This window comes from Pleurodeles waltl, chromosome 7, assembly GCF_031143425.1.
Source record: "Pleurodeles waltl isolate 20211129_DDA chromosome 7, aPleWal1.hap1.20221129, whole genome shotgun sequence".
NCBI classification, from domain to species: domain Eukaryota; kingdom Metazoa; phylum Chordata; class Amphibia; order Caudata; family Salamandridae; genus Pleurodeles; species Pleurodeles waltl.
In genome coordinates, this window is record NC_090446.1 from 1,137,329,449 (window position 1) to 1,137,348,193 (window position 18,745).

General features: G+C 41.9%; 1 protein-coding gene across 5 annotated transcripts in view; it reads right to left on the reverse strand.

Annotated features, from left to right (window-relative positions):
• Positions 1-18,745, reverse strand: part of UNC13D (unc-13 homolog D) — an 876,342-nt gene that overhangs the window by 444,633 nt on the left and 412,964 nt on the right. For all 5 annotated transcript variants that reach the window (XM_069200183.1, XM_069200186.1, XM_069200185.1 and 2 more), the window contains exons 11-12: positions 615-719; positions 315-404 (exon numbers count right to left, since the gene is read on the reverse strand). In XM_069200183.1, coding sequence (XP_069056284.1) covers positions 315-404; positions 615-719 — 195 coding nt within the window. The remainder of the gene's footprint in view (positions 1-314; positions 405-614; positions 720-18,745) is intronic.

Below are 18,745 nucleotides of genomic sequence, written 5' to 3' on the forward strand. Positions count from 1 at the left end.
TTTTCCACTGGCCAGTGGGTGAAAACGCTGTTTTCGCACGCTGGCCCAGCGGAAAACTCCTAATATGGCAGGCAAAAGACCCCCATTACTGGCAGTCTTTTGCCTGCCGTGGCGGCTTCGGCGGTCCTTTGAAAGGACTGCCGAAGTCGTAATGAAGCCCACAGTCTTTTTCTTACTATTAGTGATAAAATGGGTGCAGATGGGTTAGTAATTACATTTTTGTATTTACAGCTGTTCACACTGATGTCAGGAAACGTTATGCAGTGAATGTCATTCAGCGATGTCTAGTGTGTTAAATAAAGGAGCCGGTATACCTGATGTTGGGCGATTTCATGCCGCACAAATTCCTGCAGCAGCTGGCGGTGAACAGTGTAGCTGGGCTGTTTGCTCTGCTGTGTTGCTCTCTAAAACAAGTGGGTGGAAAGCATGAGTTGATGCAGTGAGACTAAAACCTTAGATGAATTTCATTTGAAGGAGCAGCAGATGTATGCAGTGTACTAAGACCCTGCGTGCAGGCAACTGGTCACTTAAACAAAGCAGGCTTCCTGCAGGGCCACAATAAGGTGCCAAGGTACAGCTTAGGTAATTCTGACTCCTGGAAGCAAAGCACTCACCTTCTTGTGCAGTAGTGAGAACTGAAGATGGCACTGTCCCCTGTCAGGGTATGTTTCTGTCCGGGGTCCCAATGGGTACCATTGATCCTCTTTGCAAGGCAAATCCTACAGCCAGAGAGAAGAAAAAATTACATTTAAAACTGAAAGTCATTTGAAATAATCATCCAGCGAAACCACTGAATATTTATGCATACATTTATGTATAGATCACAACTGACAAAATAGACTCCTTATTTATAGATGAGTGTTTACTCTGATTTTCTAATATTGCAGATGTCGCTGATGATTCTGCAAAAAGATTGGAAGACTACTGGTGCACCTACCTTGGAATCTTACTGCAGACCTGGTGTACATTGGTCAAAGGGAAGAAAGGTAGTCTAAAAGTAGCATTTCTCTTTTTTACGCCCAATAGAATTGTTTTCTCTGCGCTAAAGCAAAAACAACTGACCAAAAGTCCAAACCAGTTTGAAGGTTCAAGGGCACATAGGGGCTACTGGTCGAGGTGTTTGAGTCCATTTACCACTCATGTTCCAGGCCTGTTCTACTGAAGAAACCGACAACTGAACACCAAGAAAACGCCTTTAGCACTTTACCCTGAGGATAGTGAGACAAGCATTCAAAGGCTTACTTAAGGAGGTGGAGTAAGTCTAGAGGCTCAGAACTTAACAAGTTACATGATGTAACACAATAACATATTGTCCAGTCCGTGCTGCTACTTTAACATAAAACAACTTAATTTTACGACTACACAATAGTCCACAAAGAGATCCCGTGGGAGGCAAGAGGTCAACAGCTATGCAATTCTAACAGCTATGAAAATGATCAAGGGAACATGGGAAAATTAGGCAGAAGCGGGGTCATTTTCCCTAGTGAACATCTTCCTTTCTAGTCAGTGACCAGAAAGCAGTCTCCGAGTGCTTCTGTAATTGTGCTAGCCTCTGGAATAGTCTAGTTGAGGTTAAATGGCTCCCCAGTCCAGGGTTTGTCCTCTGAAAGGATAGGGTTATTTATATGTGATGTAGCAGAGCTTGCGTTTTGCGGCCCATCATTGAATGCGGTTCCAGTGCCCCATCAACCCAGCCATACCTTCCCCTAGCAGCTTCCATATGCTACAAAAAGGTCATGGTAGGGCTGGTGATTGGACAGGACACCTAGGAGTCAGTGATTCAGGCCCAAATAAACACACCACCCAAACAACAACCACAGCCCTACCAAAGGCACTTGGAGAAAGGTGAGGCAGGAGATCACAGGGGACAACAGAAATCCCTAAAGCCTCCACCCTAGGATCCTGTGGTTAGGGACGATGGGGTGAAAGGTCACAGGTCAGATGCCACAGTTCAGGCCACAGCAGCAACTGTACATTTGTGGTTTAGTTTTCTTCAGCGCAGCACACCTTAGGGGGGACACCGGACCCGGCAGATCACAACCATGAGACTGAAGCCCACTTAATCCACATCAACAACTACACATAACTGTCCCAGGCCAGGGAGGATAGCCGAAGAACCTCCAATGCTCAGTTGGGGGCAACCGGACATACACATGAAGCAAGTGGGGATCACCACAGTCTTCCTGCAGTGCTGTTCTCCGTTTTTGCTTGCAACTCAATTCTTTCTTCGGTATCTTGGGTCAGCCCACTTCTCTGGGCAGCTCCTGCACCATGACACCATAGCTGGGCTTCTCCTCTGGGCAGATTCTGCCTGCAGCAAAACCTCCAGCAACCTTCCCTCACCAGGCAAAGACTCCCCCCTTCCAAGCCAGACCCACAGAGCTTCGAACAAATTACTGAAAACATTATCAGGTGATGCTTCTCACCTGATTGGGAAGCTGGCTTTCAAAGGAACCATTGCAGGAATTCAGAAGATTTTCCAACAGTATGCGGGGTGTCCACCTACACCGGTCAGTGAGAAGTCCTGAGCACTGATGGAAGTTTCAGGCTTCTCTTAAAACTAGTCTTGTAGACAGAGTTTGTGCATTTCACGGGTGTAGCTTATGGACTGACATTTGTGTATTCATTCTCAGATAGGTCTGCCACACTCTTTATCTCTAGGTGATGATGATAAAGAGGGAGTAGAACTTGGATTCTCCAATGTGACAAACTTAAAATACAGGCACAATAGGGAAAGAAGCCCTCACATTTATCAACCATTCAGGGGTGGAAACTGTAGGAGAACAAAACAGCAGACTAATCAAAAGGCTAACCTTTCACTTCTAAGGAGACCACCTTTTCGAGATTCAACACACACTCTACCAGTCTAATTGAGGTAAAGTGAAGGGAAAAATAAAGCAAAAGGCTGAGTCTGCACATTTGAAGAGACTGCTTTCTCCATTCTTCTCACACCTTGGAGTCTGAGTCTTCACAAAGGCTATATCAATACTATAGCTAGAATGATAGGCAACCTCTGTTATGTGCAGCATGTTTTCAGTGGAAATCCATGATAGTGTCAACTGAGATCATATTTTATCTTAAACCACACACTTCTGGTTCATCCTACTATGTAACCAGTTATAAGTCTATGTGTTCTGTCCATGCCTGTGTAGAAAAGTACCCTGTAACATGACACCAGGCAGTGCTTTTGTACTGGGGACACTAGTAGGCCACTTACCATTCTGCAGGCCACATATTAAAAATAGCCTGCCCTACCACTGTGACATATCAAACTGCCATCACTACCAGTCTTGTGTCATACAACAAGCTGACAGCAGTCACACTCTCTCGAGAGAGGGAACACATGGTAAGCCCCTTGATTCTTCTGTAGACCACAAAGTCCCTCTCGGGGTCTCAAGGTCATAACTAAAGCATTTATGCTGAGGACTGCATGATGTTGTATGAGCTAAGACCAAAAAAAGTTCAAGAACACGCCACAAATTCACTCTTCGGAAATCAAGGTAGAGGAGCACACTTTCAACGCCATACAAGGCAATTCCTGTCCCAAAATAACATCATTTTACTAAGAAAATGCCTTTTTGGCAAATCCATCCAAAGGTGTTGAGATATTTCAGTTACAAAAAGCTATAATTCTTCGAACAGTTAATCTTTCATATATTTAGAAGTATGTGTTTCTTTTCATCTTTACAATCTGATCCCTTTTAGTTCCTTACACCACCCAGGGCCTCTCCTCTGGATCTTTGCATTGTCTGAAAAATTTATCAACACTCCTTCTACTCCTGCTACAGTCCCTGCACAGGGCACAACTCTTACTGATGCATACATTTTAGAAGCCACTGACTTTACATTGTCTAATAAAGATTCTAACTATAAAAGATCACAAGCTTCTGCTCCACAATTTTCCTTTGAACAGGAAATGCTAAAATCCGACGACAAAAAGCTTTGACGTAAAGAATACAAACCTCTCATGGAGATGTGCACTTCTGAGCTCAGGATATAAAAAGGCAATTTTTGCTACTCATAGCCTCTACTACTGCAGCCATGTGTGTACTGAATCCAGTTCTGTCAAAAACACTTCCAACATTGTTCATGAACCTAGTGACCTAGGATGTCTAATATCTGCTGTACCTCCATCTCAACAACTATGCACCTTTAATTTGAAAACAAATTATTTTCCTACTGCCTCATCTCCCACTATTTCAACCTGGACCTCTCCTCTTTCCATTCTTGCTACCTCTATCCCTCAACCTTCCTTTGTTGAAAAGCTAATTGCCTACTTTCACACCATCCATTTGGGTTCCACAGCGGGAAAACTGTTCTCACATTTATCTTAAGAAGGCACCTCAGACCGTTTACTAGATTGTCTGTTATAATCATACTGTCAAAGGCCTGTGTTGCTATTTCTCTGAAATGGGCTATTATGCTTTAGTTGTTAAAAAAGGCCACGCTAACATCTTGGACCTAAAGAATTACTGCCCTATTTGTCACCTGCTGTCTCTTAGCAAAAATTCTGGAAAATATATCAATATCTAACTACGCCATTCCCTAGAGTCCTCAACATTTTTTGACTCAACTCTAATCAGGTTATCCATCTGTCCATGGGACCAAGCCTGCACTCATTGCAGCTTGGATGACATCAACCTACTGCGATCGCACTCGATGAAAATGGCGTCCCCACAATGATCAATTTTAATTTGTCAGTCGTTCTTGATATCATCAATTATACAACACTGATTAAACTGCTTAGCAAGCTGGGAATCATCTCATCTGCCCTTGAGTGGATCTTCCCCTTTATTTTTGACTAGTTCCAGAACTGTCCTTTTTGCCTTTCCAGGCGACATTGAAATCTGTACCTCTTGGGACCCAGCAGAGAACCATATATTCTTAAAACAAAAACACACAAATTCTGATCTGAATCAGCAGCTCACATTCTGACCTTACTGCCACTTCCCAAGCATTTATGATCTCAGCTGCAGAATGAATGGCAACCGGCAGCCTGGAATGTAACTCTGACAAGTGTGAAATAATGGTGCACGATGGTGCTGTCTGGACCTCCTCACTCGTACCGCACCATCTTGACCACCGCTCCCTACATCAATTGGGCACTGTAAGGTCATGCCTTTAAGTCACATTCTGTTGCATAATGACAATGGTTATAAAGGCACACAGGCTGGCAGTGAGTCAAGCTGAGAGTGCACTACACAGGGCTGAAAGCTAAGCAAAACAGGTTATTTGATCAGAGATTTTTTTGGCCTAGGCTTAAAATGAAAGGTTACTCACCTGTAATCCTAGCTCTCCTACAAAGAAATCCACAATACATTCTTAAGCTCTGAACAGTCCTGTCTATGAGTGGGATTCCCAGAGCACCTTTTCAAATACATAGGCACGTACAAATATTTTTCATGTGAAGTAAATTTGGAGAAAATGGACATCTTAACTGCAGGTAATACTCTTGACACCTTCTCTGCAGGTGATACTGGCCAAATGCAGTGCACATTGATAAAAAAATAAGGAAATTCTATTCTAAAGATAATGATTAGAAAAAACTATTTGACAAACCTTTGTTGGGAAAAAAAAGTGAGCAAAAAGCAGAGCCAAGGGCTGCAGCCTTAATATGCTGTAAAACTGACTGCTACTTTAAATAACAGCACTTCACCAGTATACCATCATGTCATATTAGTGACACCTAGGTCTGTTCTCTTTTTTGTAGGAAACAAGGATCCCAAATAAACAGCATCTTCTCTGGGGGGAAGGGAGGACGATTTATGACTTTATTGAAGAGTGCCCTGAAGGACAACTAGGATTACATGCTAAATCATATATCCTGATCCACATTAATAGCCATATGCACTAAATATAACAGCAGCCATCCAAGTGCCATGTTTCCCCTGTTAGGATAATGCATTATAAGGGAAGTCCCCATATCACCCCACGACTGGCAATTGTCAAGCAAATCAGCTAAAGAGAAAGTTGAGTATGTTTTCTCTTTTTCCTGCCTTGTAGCGAATAGCTTGACTGTTTAACTTAGCTATCAACCAGTGATACATTGCTCACAGCATTCAGCCACTAGATGGCCTTTTAAATGATAATGTAGTAGGTTGAACCCTGACATGACTGTGCTATTACATGGCCAGCCAATGCTGACCTGCTGCCTTCTATGGACACAGACTGGTGCCAAAAGTATGGATATGGGTGAGCTGTGTCACCAGCAAGGTAACTGTTTTAATGCTGCATCTAAGGACAGACCAACAGGTTAGGAAGATGAATCTACTACAAAGAACTGTAAGGGTGACGTTTCACTGACTGTACCGCCTGCTAGGGGCTTGAACAGCAGCATAGGGATTTCATGCTTCATTGGCCAAACCTACATTACCAATGCTAGCGAGAGTATTCACTACTGAGGCCGCATAATGACTCATGATGAGGGTGGGGGAGCACTACTCAACCCTTCTGTTGGTTGTTGCCAGCACTGGAGTTACCTGTAAAAGACACCAATGAGATACTGCTTGTGGGGATTGGGCATCATGCCTTTGATAGAACTTAAAATTTAGTGATATCCCTCCCTAGTGCCACAAAAGTCATCAGGGTATGACAGTTTGAGTTTATGAAAGTAAATGAGTGGAAAAACTAATGTAGTAAGCTGCATTGACACACAACTTAAATATGCAATTTCATGTATTTCAGAGTTCGACTTAGGTGCCTTTTGAATTAAATCACGTTAGAAGGATATAACAGATGTTAAAATGTAATTTAGACTTTAGACTAACAGTGCATATAGAAACAATATTGAATTTTTAAGTGATAAGAAACTCATAAATGAGTTAAAAAAGATGTGCAAGTGAGAGAAATGCAGTCCTCTGTTGTACTTAATGAAATGCAGTAACAAAGCGTTTCTATTGATATGAAATGTATTATTCATATTGATGACATATTATTAAGTCTGAACTTATACGTTTGCATATAACGTGTTTTACTAAAACATATTAATTAAATGTATTATTGTGATTTTGTGTTAGCATAAGTGAGGCCTGCAGAGCTTGCATTTTGAAGTCACGTAAAAGTGATGAATTATGTTTTGATAACATGAAGTCTCTTTCCGATTCCGTTCCCATGAGAGGCAAAGTCCTTTCTGTAATAGACCCCATTGTTTAAACGTGGAAAGATGTATTCATTTGCCCTAGGAAAGAGTACATTGCAGGAACATGGACTGAGTTTGTATACATTTGTTTCAACCCTGTTTGGATTCACACAGAAGTGAAATGTTCTCATGTTGAGCCTTAGCGAGAATGTAAAAGTTGCAGTTTGGAGTCATATGATTAATTCCCTTTGGATGATGCTCATTCAGTGTGACATGAACTGATATCTTTGACTAATTAAAATGGTTTGTGAATTCTAAAATATTGATGGACATTTGAACTTTCAGCAGTCCCGAGAAGATCTTTGCAGAGAGCTCCTGATACTTGCAGATGCTTTGTTGATCCTGATGTTTAGCTGATGAAGATTCCCTGAATGCTGCACTCTCTGCCCATACCTTTGAAATGTCCTATTAGACTTAAAAATCTTTTTATTTTCCCCTTCAGAAGACCTTTTTTGCCTATCTTTTGCCAAACTTAGTAAGTGAGCTGCTGTTCGAAATGGAGCTTCTGGTTGGCTAGGGTATGCACCTAAGCCGGGAAGAACCCACCACTCTAGTCAGGGCAATTCAGTTACACAACTAAATTAACCTGTGCTTACCCTCTGGTAGCTTGGCACAGAACAGTCACTCCTAACTTAAGAGATAATATGTAAAGTATTTATGAGACAGGGCACACCGATGTAGTCCAGAAATGTTCATCCAAGTGGAAAAGTAAATTCAGAGTCCAAAAATATGCCCAACACTTCTGGATACTTTCTTCTAATAATAAGTTTTAGCCTTGAGAAAGTCAATCTGACGAAACACGTGTTGTCTGTTTTTGAATATATCATTGTTTAACAGGAATAAACTTCTATCAACTCCAATAACGTATTTTTGGACTCTGAATTTACTTTTCCACTTGGACGAACATTTCTGGACTACATCAGTGTGCCCTGATTTACATTGACGGTCTTCAATTCTGACTGGCCTCCCAATCAGTATTTTAACACCCGGGGTGGTTGGGTGTTATACCAGGTTGGCACCCTCGCTATTCGTTTTTGCAGAGACTAAGGATTTTTCCTCAAAAATGTATACAGACATTGAACTGGATGTGCTAACTCTATAGCATCAACCACCTTGTCTATTGTATTGTAAGTATTTATGAGACACTTAACTTGCAGTAACTCAATGAAGACACCACAAAAATACCCCAAACAGGTTTAGAAAAATAGGCGATGTTTATCTATGTTAAAAATGACAAAGAATCCAATCAATAGATCAAGAGATGTATAGTTTACAAGGATTAACTCTAAAAGCAGTGCTTAAATCATCTATGCTCCTTTTAGAGCCATTTACAGTAATTTTGCTCGGCAAAGAATGGCACAATCACAGACATTTAATTGGGATTAGTAAGTTCCTCCGGTTTACTTGAAAAGACCGAGATGTTGTCAGGTAATTTTCCCCAGCTGCCCGCGATATTACGGGGCTCAGCGGTCGAGATCACACAATCACAGTATGTTTATGGGCAGAGTGCAGCTGCTGTCCAGCGAGGCGCGCTGCTCCACAGCTTGGTGGATGAAGGCGGGGCTGGGGAGCAAGCCGCAAGTGGTGCAGGCAGGTCACAAACAAGGGGCCTGCATCGCTGGGCGCTGTTCCTCGTCTGCCCAGGTGAGTGGGGCCAGGTTGGGCATTGTTCTCTGCCCCGCCATTCCCTTTGGGAAAAGCCACTCATGGAGAAGTCCAATCAGGGAGTGAAGCAGAGTGCAGATTCCTCCAGCCATGAGTCTCCCAAGGCGGGCCGAGTGTGGGTTTACGGGCAGAGGTTGGAGAGTGAAGCGCTGCACTTCCTCCTCTCTCGCACTCACGGGTACTCAAACGCACTCCCACAACATGGAGCGCTTGTCGGGAAGAGCAGCCTCTGGGATGTGGGGTGCCAGCTAAAGAGAATTGAAACAGAGGTCCAGATCATCCGCAGGACCTCAGGCTGAACAGAGAGAGACAAGCTAGCAAAAGCCACTGTTCAAGGTTGTTGCACTCCCCAGTAGGTAGTGAGTAGGAGCAATCAAATCAGTCCTTGGAGTCACGCTGTAGGGGAATCTTTGGTTCCCGGTTGCAGGGTAGAGGTTAGCAGGCAGCAGGGCAGAGCAGCACAGCAGGGAAGCAGTTCCTGGGAACAGTCAGTCACAGGAGAATGGCAAACCTTCTGGCAGAGCAGTCTTTACTCCAGCAGAGTTTCTTCTTAGTCCAGCAGTATGCTACTCCTGTGGGTCAAGAGACCCAGTACTTATACAAGAAAGTGCCTTTTTGTGTGGGGGATGACTACAAAAGAATTCTTGTGAAGTGCCCAGGTCCCTTTCAGGTCAGTCTCGGCGACAGGGAGTGGGAGGTAATAAGCCCCTTTGTGTCAACTCTAGTCCTTACTCTTTGAGGTGTAAGTGTGAGCCCTTCCCATCCTCCTCCCCAGGAAGACCCATCAGTATGCAGATGAATTTGGATGTGGCTGAGTATCCTTTTTGTGGAATCTGAAGAGAACGCACAGGTGTAGCTGTCACCTAGTCCAAGTCAGATGTGTATTGGAGATACACTGTAGGAACACAGGACAGAGAGTGCAGAGAGATGTCCACCGTCTAGAAGAAGCATTTCTAAAATAGTAATAATAAACCAACTTTACCAGCAAATAGGATTTATTATTACCATTCCAATGGTATTAAACATGATGTAGCTACTCCTCCCAGATCAGGAAATAAAGCTTAAAGATTTTTTAAGGAATTCCCACTGCTGGCCTATGAGAGAGGCAGGCCTCACAGTAATGAAAATGACTTTAGGAGTATTTCATTACTAGGACATAAAAAAAACTTAAAGGTACATGTCCTGTCTTTTGCTTAAATGGCACCCTGCCATATGGGCTACCTAGGGCCTACCTTAGTGGTGACTTATATGTAAGAAAAGGGGAGTTCTGGTCTTGGCAAGAGTTTTTATGTGTCAAGACGGTGTGCTCTCAAGTCCAGTAGATTGAAAAGATGTGATCCATCTTATACTGTCCATATCCACTGCATTTGAAGGTGATCCTTGCATGCTCCTATTACCTTAAGTGAAGCATTGGTAACTACAGTCTGTAATGGAATGTCCTGGTGAAACAGTACCCCTTTCAGGAGATCTTCTGATCCAAACCACAAAGGTAAAGATTGGGTCTCAGCCAATGTAAGAGACAACTCAACTTCTCATCTTCTTGAATATTGGTACCACTGGTCTTCCAGACACTGGTGCAATTTATTATACACAGCCAGAATATGAAAAAAGGAACATACACAACAGCATGTATTCCACCAGTAATAAAATCAGACAGGCTGTCATGTGCAATATTATTAGTGACCTGCAGTACTTCAGAATAAAGTCTCTCCTCTAAAATACTTTTGCCACTTGCATGTCCACAATCACTCCCCGACAGTGGATGGAACTCAAGTGGTACATATTTTGACACCACCTAAAATTCACCCTCCCCACTGCTTCCTCTTGTTGAAACATTTCTCGGTGGTACTGACAAGATTTCTTTGGAGGTATAACAGGTGCAGATGGTCTGGACAGTAGAGAAAAAAACATTTTGCACAATATTCTGCACCCCTCTATTTTTTGTAATATTTTTCTACTTTTCACATGATTGTTTATGCTAACCCTACACAGTGTGAAATATATGATGGTGAAGGAAAAGTCAGTTTTTCAGCTGGCTTTCCGGCAGCAGCAGATGCTTGACTGCCACCTCTACCTTACAATGACTCCCTTGGGTGATAATGTTGATTTTGTTGCTGATGGTGCTGCAAACACTGAGGGTTTTGAAAATGCTGTTGCAAGTAGGGGCATTCAGAGGTTTGAACTGATGCTTTTTGTATCTTTTTGCAAATCTGACAGCCTTAAGGATCTCCAATTCTGTTTTGATGCAAATCAATGCTTTATTCACATGTGAGCCAAACAAAGAGTATCAGAGAAAGGGGGGGTTCAAAATTTGCTGATGAGCTTTCTGCTTAAAGCCCAGTAAGTCAATAACTTTGCAGCATGGCAAAGCCATGTCCAAAGCCATATGTAGCCAGCTCTGAGAAGTCAGCCATAGCACTGATAACCTGATTAGATATCATCATGTTTCCCTGTATAACCTCTTGAAAATGCTCTTTAGGAAGCTTTTCAGAGTAGTGCAGTAGAGTGCGCTACAAAGGTCAGTCATACCACTGTTGGAGCAGATATGCTAATATGGGAAATTTTAATGATTTGCGTGTGAATACTAATGAGAAATTTAGATAACGAAACTAATATTTGAAAATAACGTGTGTGAGCAAAATGTGCCCACGGGGAGTGGTCACCATGTGTATTAACAAGATGCGAAATAATGGAAAATATTCATGAAAAACATTAATACGTTATACTTGGATGTATAACCTCTATTTTGTGTTAATTCGTATTCTTAAATTAGCCATACTGGAGGCCTAGTTTTCGCTGGGCCTTTCCTGCTTTAACGTGGAGACGCGACAAGGCTTCCGAGGACTGGAACTGGAGAAAAGGACCTTGAACTGTGTAGAGTTTAGAAGGCTCTGCTAGAACATTCTGCAAATGTATCAGTAGTTTGATATTGATTATAGTGATGTTAATGGTTCAATGGTCTACCACTTAGCTAGGATACTCCATGCGATCCAAAAGGTTCATCGACCTATACGCGTCCCCTTGTAAGTTTACTTACTAAGGATCAGGCGTGCTAGCACCACCCAAGTAAAGCAGTAACGTTGGTAGTTTTCATTGCTCTTGCTGATGTCCGTGAGACATGCCACTGAGCAGCATCCATTCACTGACTTTCCATCTCAAGAGACTTGGTGTAAGCTGAAGAAGCAGCGCAATAGTTTCTTGCTGCAGAAACTATGACCTGATCTGGCTGAGGAGATGAATGGAGGAAAAGCTGAACTTGGTAGTACGGTTTATACATTTTCTGGAACCTGGTAGGAGCAGACGTAGCTGGAGGTGCTATTGGTCTTGAGAAACAGTGATAGTGCAGCATCTCAAAGATGACAAATGTTGTGGTATTTAGAGTAGCAGGTACTGGAATGTCAAGCTTCAGAGCCATCAATTAGCACTTAATTGAATGTAGTGATATCACTAAGTCGAGAAATTCGAGAAAAACTACACTCTGGCAAGGCTGGTGAGAATTTTAGGACTAAAGAGAATTAATAACACGAACAAGGTCTTATTCAAGAATGGCAAAACATCTTGGAATGACTTCTAGAAAGTAAGAAACGAGGAGAGGGATACCCAGACTGTATAGAAAGTCCATCTGGAGTCTTCTAGGAGTTGGAGACCTCTTTGGATGAGACTTAGAGGGGAAGTCAGTAAAGGTGGTGGTAGATGAGCCACTGGTTGAGGAGAAATAGGAGGTGATGTATCCTCTGGAGAAGCAGGAATATCTGAAACATTTCTGTTATATGGTTCCTACTAAAATAACAGGAGTGTGTATTAGGACAATAGAACTTTAGAATAGGGGAGAATAAGTTCGTCCTCACCATCAGAAAAGTCCAGTGCAGCTCCTGGCTATCTCACAGTGCCTCACCTACACCAACCATCCCTAAATGAAAGGTGATTGTGGCAACCTGAACAGGACATTCTGACTACCAAAGAAGTTGTGGAAACAGATCTCACCCTTTTGTTGTATTACTTCTAAATGGCCAGGTGAAACACAAAAGAGATACAAGATACGTTTTCAATACATTTAATGAAACAATTGTAACCTTGCACAGAAAAAATGAGCTGCAATAATAATGCAGATGAAACAAATCAAATTTGCCAGCCTTATGCACATGGTAAAGATAATGAACAATACAACCATGGTAAATGAGTCCTACAAGTTCTAGAAGGGTGTACCCTTCTGCCTTGCCCAATCTAAGGGAATAGACGTATCCCCGCACATGGGAATGTTGTCAGAAGTCATCCTTTAGTGCAGATGGCAATCCCCTCTGGAAGCTGGTAGATGAGCGTCAGCAGAGCTGCGCATTAAACACAGCATTCGTCCCAGGATGGTCGGTCTGAAATGCCTCTCTACCCCTTTCGGGTCATTTATATAATAAAGCCACACTGCTAGAAGCATAGCTCTGATACAATGCTATGTCTAGATGGTAGAAGCTGTCTCCTGAACAGGCAACACATGCACTAGGATATTGTGTACTGTGTTCCTAGCCTTGAAAAAAATGTACTGATTACATGTCAAGAAAAGGCTAACTAAAACAAGCAAATCATACAATATATTCCTAGAATAATATTATGCAAGAATACTGTGTAGAATGGCACAGCTAAAGCAATGCAGCTAAAACATGTAAAATATGAAATACAAAACAAAACTAAAACACGATGGAACTAACTCGGGGACAAGAGGTCTTCACGACACCCTCCACTAGCTTGTGAAAAGACAGATTCTAAAAACCCATACTATAAAAAGGAATAAAATGTTCACTCCTTGAGGCAAAGCAAGGAAGTTAAGTTAAAAATAAGAATTAAAACATAACCAATTTGCTTAAAAACAAAGACCAAATGTAACCTTTGTGGAGGCTTCCAAGTTGTCATCCATATTGACAGTGCCAATATAATGGGTCCTGCTTCCACAGATGACAGACCCACAAGAGCCTATGTGAGTAAGCTGAAGGAACAAACATGGTCAGTGGCCTCAGCCGCCGCCGAGGTAATAGCCTCATGTGCAGTGCCCACAGTTGTTGAGTCAGAGAGCAGGACTCATGGAGCCGTAGCATCCATATCCATGTAGAATGGCTCATAAAAGGCTTCCTGAAGTGATCGTTGTCTCAAAGGACAACTCGGAAAATGAACCCTTAATGGAGATGTCAACAGATTCATGTCTGTAGATAGTACCAATTGCATTGCAAGATAGATGTCAAGAGCACATTCCAAAGACAGTGGAACACAGGCTGCACACAGTAGAACCGAACTGGCTAAAACGACAAAGACTAGTTGTCATTTAGTTCCTCCAATAAAGGTATGCCAAAGTACTGTATCATGCATTCACGACACAGCTGGAAGTCTGGTATTTCCATCACCATTAGGCTTTGAGATGGGACATTAATTACTGAGCAGCAAAAGTAAAATTAAAATACCAATTAGGAATAAAACAAGTGGTATGTCTCCAAATACACTCAAAAACAGAGTATATAAAAGATGGAACCTCTTCAAAAACAGTCTGCAAAGTGCTGACAAATCCAGACCCAATTGCTTTAAAAAAAAGTGTACAACACCCACGGTGTTAGAGCCACTAAAAATGCGACACATAAGTTGACAGAAATGTCTTGGAAAGTGGGTGTATTTCAGAGGACGACCGTACAACTTGCCACCCAAGGCCAATGGGCAGATGTAAGAGCCACAATTTTCCTCAACAATAGTGCTTTCAGTCGGCTCAGCTTGTCGAAGTTAAGATTAAAGGTAGGAATGGAAGCCCCTAAACTAAGTACCCTAATCTCTTGCGTGGGAGGAAAAAGTACGTAACCACAGCAGATCAATATTTGAGAAACATAAACCACATAAGGGAAAAATGTTTCCAAGGACCGCGGTTCGATTTCAGAACTTGTAATGTACAACTCAGCTGCACAATGGATCTAGGTTGTCTTAGCCCATGTTGTGATAAAGACGTCATTGTGTATGATGTCAATTGTAGAAGACACAATGATGTTTAATGTGTAAATAAGAGTGGACTATGTATTCATCCGTTACCAACAACAGCCTATGCTTTTTCTAAATTACCCTGATATATTTGCCTTAATCGTGCCGCAGCTTCCATTTGAGCATGCTTCCAAATCTCATTATAAATGGCATACAGGAATCTTTTGGAGCATGGTGACCTAGGACCTAACAAGAAATCTTGCAATTCCATGTCATAAGAGAGGAGAAAGGGATGGTCTTTTATGGTTGATAATGTGGAATGCTGCAACTATTGCTAACATAATTGTCCTACGCAGTAAGAAGTGACAATCCTTGTGTGCTGTGATTGGATATAACAGGGTCCAATCTGCTTGCTTTAAAATCCTGCGAGGAGTTAAAAAAATGTGGATGACAACCTGCGTGTCCACTAGACATAAAAAACACCCGTTGGGACCTGAAAGTGCATTGCTAAATGTACCATTCTGCACTATGCAATTACACTGTTCTACAATGTAATTTACTAGGTGTTGTCAACTTTCAAATCGGGCAATTGAGGGAAGACTGGGCACATTCACTTCTTTAATTGTTCTAGACCTAGACAAGTGGTCTGTTGAACTGTGTCATTCAGAAAAATCATCTGTAGTGGAATGAGACATATTTTAAATAATGCATCCATGCCCTACACTCGTCAATCTTTTATTAAACAAACTGATTTTAAATCAATCGTATCTTTCAAATATTCATAGCCTTCAATTGCTAATTGGGAAACAATTTTGTGCGGGTCAACATATTTTTCCTTGCTTTTGAAGATGTAATTTTAAAATAACAAGACCCACGATTTGCAGATTTGGAAATTTGTCTAAATATCTCTTGAACTACCCACTGGTGGAGTTGGGCAACTTTCCCATTATTTATAATTAAAAATTGTACGTGGAGTACTAGTTCTATGTAGGTAATGGTGTAAATAATTAAGGTAACAAATCCTTTCACCGTAATTGGCTGAGTTCATATAAGCATCCTCACTCTCAAATACAGTATAATATTCAAGGTCAGAAAGCACTGAAGAAAGTGTCTTAACATCCCAATCCTCAGACACAACACCTGGTGTTATCATATCACCCATTGCAACTTTAGAAACATATGGAATTTGAACAATCTCTTCAGGAGCACAGATATCATAGGGGGGCTTATTCCAAACAATACCATCTAGAACTGGAACAGCAAAAATGTTCACAAGGGACAGGTCTCTTTGCACTTTGTGAGAGACAAATGAAGCTTTAACATCTCAGCTACCAGTTCCATAGCAGAGCGTTCTGGAAGATAATTGCCACTTATAAGCAGAAAGACAACAGTTGCAAATCCAATCCACAAGAAGCGAGCAAATAAATCAAGAATAATTCACAAACAGCACCACAGATGGATCATATAAGTCTGTTTCAGCCAGTTGAAGGTATCTGCGTATCCCATGAATGGAAGTGATAGAAGAATCAGAATGGAAGTTGTCAATGTCAATCAGTACCAGTACCCAGAAGCAGTCTGTGTGAATGAAGATAGGCGTCTCAGCAGGTGAAAGAAGTGGTAGACACCTCCAAAGATGGCTCATTATAAACAACTCTCTTGCTTTGTGAAGTAGTAGAAAACTGTAGACTTCCATCTGGTGTATTTCCTGTATCTGCAGCGGTAACTGGAATCAACAAAAGTTCATTCTCTGCTCTCCCCAACCTGGGGGAAATATTGTTGTTGTTGGCTAACGCTTGAAGAGGTATTTCCTGTATGGTAATGAGAGGGGTTAGGGAACTACCCAAGAGTCCTCGGCCTACAGTGTAGGATCTACCACATGATGTTGTCGTAGTTTGGACTCTTGCTCTGAGCAAGACTGCTGGTTTAAGGATGACAGTACTTTTGTTTGTAGGCAACTACGCCTTTCCTACAACAAGTCGCAACTTTTGTCCCAACCTTACCGGCTCACTAGCAGCACCTCACCAGAAACACAATAGTAAAAGGTGATTTATGGCAGCCGTTACGCATGGACTCGAGAATAAGACATCTCAGGGAGTGTCATGGTTAAACGGAGATTACCCCTTTCTTACAGATATATCATGTCTCATACAAACACAGGCAATGACAAAGATGCAGTAGAGTTTCAATAGTTTTTGTTTAACATAACTGCAATTTGCGATAAGTTGCATAGGCTACAATGATTAGGATAATGAATAATGCAAGAAACAGAATTGTGAAGACGAGAGTCATTATCACAAAGACCCCCACCATCTTGCAATACGTAGAAAAGATATATGAGATGTAATATGCCCTAATACCCTAATGTGAAAGGCCTAACCTCCTACCTAAAGGAGAGCTGGGTTTGTTAATCCTAATCTGCCAATGCCATGTCCATGAGAGGAGCCCCCAACCCTCTTTACCTTGGAATGAGGTCTCAATCTCAGACTCCGCAGGGACACGAAGACTGGGTCAGCGTCAAGACGACTGCAGCATTGGTATCAGCGATGGTGGCGATGCACTCTGGGCAGAATCCCACTGATTATCTGTCTAAAGTGTGATGTATTTATACAGATCTACAAGGACCCCTGACGTAGGTGTGTTCCTAAACAATAGATAACAGACATGCTTGGGATGGCAATTAATATAAACAATCCCTCGAAAGTATAGATAGGGAAAATCCCTAAGTGTGAACACCTACTGTTTGTTTGTCTTTGGTGCTTGATCTTGACGCCTTGGCGCGGTGACACTGATAATGTTACCCATAACAAGTGGCCTATCTTAAACAAGGCAGCCATCTTAGAAGAAATAAATAATTAAATGGGCTAAGACAGAGCAAGCTAAGTAAGTTAAAAGTCACTAGGTGACGGGGGCACGAGTCTGCAAGCCGGAGGCTATGCTAACTCCTGTTATCCCATTAAAATGAACTAGGATTCACTACAATGTAATTTTATTATTTGTCTTTGCAACCAGCGAGCGGTGGCAAAATCACAGTTCTGGTACTTTGAATTCTAAGATATGGCATCGGTGAATGGCATGATGGTACACATTCTTTCTTCACTGCAACATTTTCGCAAACAAGATCCCCAGTTTTTGGAATCCATCCAGTAGGTTTTGGTTGCTCCTTCACTCCTTAGGTGGCAGCATATGTGGTAGAATGTTCAACTTAGAAATCATGGAGTTCCTGTAAAACAATGAGACGTTCATTGATGTCAAAAGATATGTCTCCTGCCACTGCGCCAGGACAATCAAAATATGGGACATACATCTGGATACCACACAAAACTTCATATGGGAATCAGCCGCCCAAAGATCTTCTATTTGGCAATGGGGTGTCATTGCTTGAAGAATTTACAGCGCTCATAATTTCTTCATCCACTCTTGTGTGGGAATGAGTAATCACAGCTACTGTTGCAGTCTTGACTGCAGATTTGGCTGCTTTATCAGCCAGTGAATGTCCTACAATGTGTATTTCAACAAACTGGTGACTCAGTGTATGCATTTCATGAGCCTGTGGCAGATTATCTTTAAATTCTGCCACGGTTTCCCAAACTTTATGCTTGATAGTATTTCCTTTGGATTCTCTAAATCCACTTAGGTGATAATAATGTACGTTTTCATTAAAGGACTGCACACAATAATATGAATCCCACAATATAAGAGTGGGAATTGAGGATCCGCTTGCTCCAGTGCCAGAATTAAAGCTTTAAGTTTAGCCAGTTGTGCAGTGCAATCCCCCAGGGACTGTGTGAAGATTTATTGTGGGTGGAACTCTTCATTACTCCATATACAGCTGTGCAAGACGTTGAGTACTGGTGTTTAGTGCCTATAGCAGGCTGAGCTGAACCATCACTATATATAATGTATTTATACTGATCATGAAAAAAAAATGTTACTGGGCTTGGGGTATTCTTGTTCATACTGGAAACATTCTTGAGTTTGTAGTGTAGGGGCAAAGACATA